The sequence below is a fragment of the Corythoichthys intestinalis genome, chromosome 3 (assembly GCF_030265065.1).
Source record: "Corythoichthys intestinalis isolate RoL2023-P3 chromosome 3, ASM3026506v1, whole genome shotgun sequence".
Classification (NCBI taxonomy): Eukaryota; Metazoa; Chordata; class Actinopteri; order Syngnathiformes; family Syngnathidae; genus Corythoichthys; species Corythoichthys intestinalis.
In genome coordinates this window covers 18,123,693-18,130,403 of record NC_080397.1, presented here as the reverse complement: position 1 = coordinate 18,130,403, position 6,711 = coordinate 18,123,693, and the positions used below count along the sequence as shown (strand labels likewise).

General features: G+C 35.3%; 1 protein-coding gene across 2 annotated transcripts in view; it reads right to left on the bottom strand.

The window, feature by feature from the left end:
• Positions 1 to 504: 504 nt before the first annotated feature.
• Positions 505 to 6,711, bottom strand: part of rab3c (RAB3C, member RAS oncogene family) — a 20,121-nt gene continuing 13,914 nt past the window's right edge. For both annotated transcript variants that reach the window (XM_057831507.1, XM_057831508.1), the window contains exons 4-5: positions 5,124 to 5,248; positions 505 to 1,205 (exon numbers count right to left, since the gene is read on the bottom strand). In XM_057831507.1, the coding sequence (XP_057687490.1) occupies positions 1,015 to 1,205; positions 5,124 to 5,248 (316 nt within the window). In that variant the 3' untranslated portion in view covers positions 505 to 1,014. The remainder of the gene's footprint in view (positions 1,206 to 5,123; positions 5,249 to 6,711) is intronic.

The following is a 6,711-nucleotide window of genomic DNA, read 5'->3' as shown; positions in this document are numbered from 1 at the left end:
ATTAACATACACACATAACCCAATTAGATTAAAGAAGAGTTCACTTTACTTTTAGTGGATTGTTGAATTTGTAGAATCTATGGGGTACCTGACCACTCATCAAGTTTAAAATTAAGCAACTAAGTCACTTTGTTTTTATGCTTGTGTGTGAGCCAGTTGTTCTGATTTTTGCCTGAATGTGATGTCACAATTAGTTTAATTTACATACGCTCTCCGCCAAGCTAAGCTAGGCTGACCAAACAATTCCACAGAGCTGCAATCATGTCAAAGTTTAAAGAGTGTCAGCTTGGATTATAACCACATACTTAAATGTTAGGCTAAATTGTCTATCACTACACCAAGCGAGAAAGTAGAATTTGGCCATTCGGAGGTTAATTGTTGCCTCCATGAAACTGCAATTGAAATGTATGTTTATAATGTATATTTACCAGTGATGGATTTGTATAAGTCCAATTCTTTTGTAGTTTGAATTAGGACATTTTTCATCATACCACAAAAAGTTGATTTTTGGTCAATCAATTTTTTTTTTTACTAAATAATCTGTTAAGGGGTCAGACAAGTAATGTCTGCTGAATGCAAGTTGATCATTTAGCAACACTGAGTGCCTGAAGTGCCTCACACATGGAAACGGAAGCCATAACAATAATTTTAACCATATTAGCGTGCTGCAATTTCTCCTTTCAGTATGTTGATGGAAAATGTCAGATGATGTCATTATGACATCTGGCAACCATTTAAGATTGTGAAAACGTTTGCATAATATATCTCCTTTAAATTGAAGTTACATGACGTAGTCACTAAGGGTTTAAGTTACATTTGGATGCTTTATGATGAAGTGGACAACAAACATGTAGGTTATCAGTTTCTCTAAGAACACATCCTGTAACTTCTTATTTGCTCACGTAAGAATGTGACACAGGTTAGTATGGCAGCATTTTAGTAAGTCTACCACTAAACGGTCCAAGGGAGCTGGGTTTGGGGATGGGGGGCATGAACACAGTACACGAAGTAGAACTAACAGTTGCAGCTGGGCTGCTGAGGGGGCGGAGCACTGTCAGTCAGTTTGGCGGTGGGTGCTCCCGCGGTGACGGCCGGGTCGCCGTCCAAGCTGTCGGACATCTTGTCGCAAATGAGGTCGACGAGGCGCTCAAAGGTCTGCTTGACGTTGATGTTGTCCTTGGCGCTCGTCTCGAAGAACTCAAAGCCTTTGTCAAAGGTCAATCGAGAAAATGGTACGTTAACATAGAGTTTCCTGACACCATTTGTGCGATGTCTGTTATGACATTGGTTCTTCAAATTGTTACCCAAAATCCAACTAAGAAAAAATTAGACTAACATGGGCCTTTTCATCAAAAACTAGAGGGTTGTATTCCTGAAGTTATTAATATAACTAGGAAAAATACATAGTTTTTCAAAAATAGTAAGAATTCTACATGATAAACTTCATAATAATCATTATCATAAAAACTATCAAAAAACTATCAAAAAACTATAAGATAAAATTATAATTTCACAAGTAAAAACATTCTGATACTGTAGAAAAATACAGTGAAAAAAAAGTAAATAAACATAAGAGGAAGTAAAGTTTTATAATAGAAATTAAGTTAAAATATTACGAGGAAAAAACTTTCTTTAAAATATTTGGAGAAAAATCTCAGTAGTTATTACAATTATTTTATTGTACTGCACACAAAAGGGGCATGCAATTTGTTTTGAAAGGTGACCTTGAATCAAATTCCTTTTTTCTTTCATTGTATCATGCATATCATAGGTCAAAATGTGTGTGTGACCTGGATGAAGTTTGTCACTCGATAAAGAAGTAGATTTCAAATCAGTGTCATATTGATGTCACCCCACACCTTATTATACCATCCCACTTTGTGCTTCCTACACAATCACTCACCAATGGCCACACAAGAATTTAGTACAAACATTTGCCCTGCGACACACAAACTTGCCAAAAGCCAATTAGAGCCAAGAGTATAATTGTAAATATTACATTTTCAAATTTTAATCCGGTCAGGACTTTTTTTTTCATCCGAATTGTTGCAACAACCTGATAAAATCAAAAGGTTCTAAAAATTATGTATAAAAAAACTAATGCAAAATACATAATAAAATAAAATCATGCTAGGTCCCCTTCAAAGTTTAAGACTTCATACACAAACTTATACAGTACACATACATTTGTATCATTTATATAAAAGTTTATAAAGACTTTCGATTGTTTTAGTTTTACATTAGCATTTATAATAAGGTTTTTCTTACACACAATTTCAATAATTATGTTGTTAGCTGTAACGTATTCATTCCGATACATTTTTTGGCTTTCATAGTTTTAGCGTGACAATAGCATTGAACAAAAATAATTTTTTGACACACATTTTCAGCAATCTACTTCAAATGCTAAATACAGATATTTATGAGTTATAATCTGTGTCAAATCAGTGTCAATTTTGTGTCAAAAACTAGGGGGTTGTATTCCTGAAGTTATTAATATAACTAGGAAACTATGGAAGGAACTATGGAATGAAACTAAACTACTAGGAAAAAAAGGGCGTTAGAGTGAAACGGTGTTTCTAACAGCGTTATTTTATTTCAGTAGTGAGTAATCTAATTAATTAATTTTCCCGTCTTTGCAATGCTGTAACCATTACTGAGGATGTGAAGGAGTTACTACAATTTGGTTGAATGAAGAGCAAGTTGTCTGATTATGTCATACATTTGCCTGGCTGCTTGCCCTTGAGAGCGCAGCGCAGGAGGGGGGAGGCGGGCAGGGAGTGGCAAATGTGATGATGATTGGCTTGGTGGCTCAGAGCGTTAGTATAGCATTCGCGTTCTCGTTAGCATTTACCGTGGCTAGCGTCATCTTAAACTATCAGGCAACTTTTTTTACGTACATATAATTCGTGGGTCCAGGTGGGTATAATTAATTGTTTTCCTGCTGAGTGTGCATTATCATAACTAAGTTGGCGTTGTCCTTGTAGACGCTACAATATAAATATATATATATATTTTTTTTTTTATTACCAAAAATAGTCACCCTGCCCTAAACTTTTCTTAAATGACATATCCATGAATCCTTATGTAATGTTTTTTAATCTCAAAACAATTAGAGTAAAGACGGGAGAGGCAGGAGATTCAGAGCCTTACCTGCATGTTGAAAAAATATATATATCAAGGGTGTGGGTTTGCATAGGGACGGTAGGGACATAACACTACCTACGTTTCAGGATGCTCAAACTGTCCCCACCAACTTTTAAGTAATCTTATTTGCATTATACAATGAGTTCAGCGATAAAGGTAATTTAGTTTGTCTTCCCATGTGTTGTTAGAATAGAATTAAACCTACCATTATTAAGTGAATTACTTTCATTATGTTCAGACTTTATCTGATTTACCCCTTTTCATTTAGTAGTGCCGGTCCATTTTTTTCCCCCTCAAACGCACGTTTGATTGGCTGATGACTAGAACCCCCACATTCACACAATCCCGACAGAAATGCATGTCAATATGCCGCCTCCACCGCCTCATTGAAGAGGAGAGATATTACTAGGTTTTTTTTCGGCCAGCAGTAGCAGCAGCCACTGTAAGCATTGTAAATATAGTATATGTCAATGTTGTGGAGTTGGGGAAAACACCACTATTTTTGCTACTGAAAGTCCAACCTGCATCAGAGTTAACATAACATTAAACTGTGTGAACGTTTTAACCTGTAACACTCGAGTAGAAAGCTGCTTAGAGAGGTGTCTTCCTGTATGTTTTTTACTCTCAAATTTAATTCAACTGTGCAATTTGTGCATTTATTTATTAATCAAAATGTATTTATTTTCTACATCATTAAAAAATATACATACAGTGGGGAGAACAAGTATTTGATACACTACCAATGGGAAAACCCATTGGCAATGTATCAAATACTTGTTCTCCCCACTGTATATATATTTGCAGCCTATATACATTTTTTAACGCCCCCCCCCCCAAAAAAAACACACACAAAAACACAACCAATGTAAATTTCCTTTATATGATGCCAGCATTTTGAAAAATGACTTTCTCCCTATGAAAATAATTTTAATGTTTTTCATTTTTATGTATTAACCAGCTATTTTTGAGAAATGTACTCAATCTGTTTGGTCCTTTTAATGTCACGTCCCCAGCAAAAAAATGTACATGCAGGTTATGCTGTAATAGCGTCCCTACCAATGTTGAGACCAAACCTATGCCCTTAAAATATATATTATGGGGGGTAACGATACACACAAGTCATGGTTCAGTACGTACCTCGATACGGAGATCACAGGTCGGTGCGGGTTCAGTACAACAGGAAAAACGAAAAGGCTTTTTTTCTTACAGCATTTGAAAGAAAGTCTGTGTACCGTTACACTCTCATAAAGCTGATTTTTTTTTTTTTTTTTTTTTTTTTTTTTTTTAATGTAAAAAGTGTGCCCTACGGGTTTTTTTTCCCCAAAGGGGTTGAAAAAAGATCTGTCCTATTCAATCAGTTTCTATAAACATATTTGATGTGAAAGATGTTATAGAATGTATAATGCAGGGGTCCCCAAAGTAAGTATTTTTTTTTTTTTTTTTTTTTTTTTTCCCCAATAGTGTTATTTATTTCCTGGCTTTTTTCTGTGAAGAACCCAGAGAAGGTTATTGGGTTTTTATTTATTTAATTAATAGCGTTAATATTATATTATATTATATTATATTATATTATATTATTTACTTTTGTTCCGTGAAGAATCCAGAAAGGGTTATTTGATTGTGGCTTTCTGAAAAACAATAAAATTTTACATTTAGGCACTCCTGCAATCGTCACACTTTTTCTGTTACAAACTGACCCCGGCCCCTCATCAGAGAAGGAAAAAGTTATGTGGCCCTCACAGGAAAAAGTTTGGGGATCCCTGGTATAATGTAAAAACGTATAGAACCTGAAAAGTAACATTAGTTACTTTGCTGAGTAACTAATTACTCTTTTACAATGAGCTAACTGAGTTACTAACTCAATTACTTTATGGGAGAAGTAATTTGTAACAGTAACTAATTACTTTTTTAAAGTAAGATTAACAATACTGGTTATAGTACGCTTCAATTCCAAGTAAGATTTTTGTCACACTTACCCAGCTGTTCCGCCAACAGCCTGCCGCTATCCACCGACACCACTCGTTCCTCTTCCATATCACACTTATTTGCAGCCAAAACCACTTGTGCATTATCCCATGAGTATGTTTTTATCTGGGTTGACCTGTACATAACAACAAAAGGACGTGACAGTCGAACAACTAAGCTGTTTTTCAGGTCGCAGGTTTGCTCTTCAGCACGAACAGTTGGATGGACAGGATGTGAAGATGGCCCGCCATTTGGACAGGTCATGGGTCAAACTTGCATCATTGTTTGTTAGTCAGTTTGTTGTGTGAATCATTGCTGATTGGGAAGGGAAAGTGGGTCGAGTGCTGTTCTAGGCTGCACATGTTCAAATATTTGTAGGTCAGTTTATTCTTTTCGCGACTTCTGCAATACTTTCAGTTTTTATTTCATCCTCTCTGTATTGAGAAGTGAAAAGTAATGAAGAATGCTAGTCACGATTAATAATAACAGACAATTCAGGGCCTGAGGATTTTGCATCCCTTCCGATCCAAGTCAGCCAAATCTCGATTAATGGATGAGCGCTAAAACAATTTTCCTGTGATGTGGGTTTTCTTTAGTGTAATTGTTTTTTTTTGTTTGTTTTTTTGTTTTTTTTTCATGCACGATCTGCTTGGAAAACGCTTTTGGAAGACAATAAGAAATATTAAAGCTGTTCAATGTTTACGACAATCAATCCCTGGATCCTCTGAATTCTCAATTTTTTTCCTGATCATATTTGGGGTCTTTCCCATTTTAAGCAATTTGTTATAGTTGTTGAAAATCATTTTTTGTAAATCTCTATTTTAAATTATTCTTAGTTCCAAAACCATGATACTGTGGAACTGCCAATGTTTTTGTTTCAGTTTTTTTTTTTTTTTTTTGTAGCACTATTGGACATTATTTCCATGGTGAAATGGTCTCCAACATAACACCATATTGTTGTTGTTTACCATTTACGTTACTTTCATACCATGCAAGTATGAGAGAATGTAAACCACTAAATAATACAACTACAAATAAGCCATCCATTGATAATCTCGAAGGAAACACACTTGAGAGAAAACACAGGAATGTCACCTAATGGTGTTATATGGAGAAGGTATTGCTGTAGCATTACAATGTGTTTCTACTATAATAGTTTATACTTGAAGAGAACCTCGGACTTCAAGACTTGTAGGCTCTAATAAGCCACAATTGTTGTCTTTTACTAAAATACAGTATGTTATTAGAAAAACATAAAATATTGCCATTGATTTAAAAATCTATAATATTTAGTACATGTTTTGACCTACGGAGAGCGCCATGTTTTTATACCTGCAATAGACTCTCGGGTTGATGATGTAGTTTGTTAATGTTACTTGACAAATACTACCGGCCACCAGGTTACTGAAATTCCTTCTACGCGGCGATACGTCCAACACGTGCGCTCATCAGTTAAAAGCGGCGAGTACTCACTATTTGTGTTTTTATTGACTTTTGTTACCTTTTCATTGCCTCAAAATACTTTTTGCATGTGTTTCCCTCTTATACTTTTAACCATTGTGTTGTCTTGCTCTAAAGCAGATTGTTGATCTGTTGACC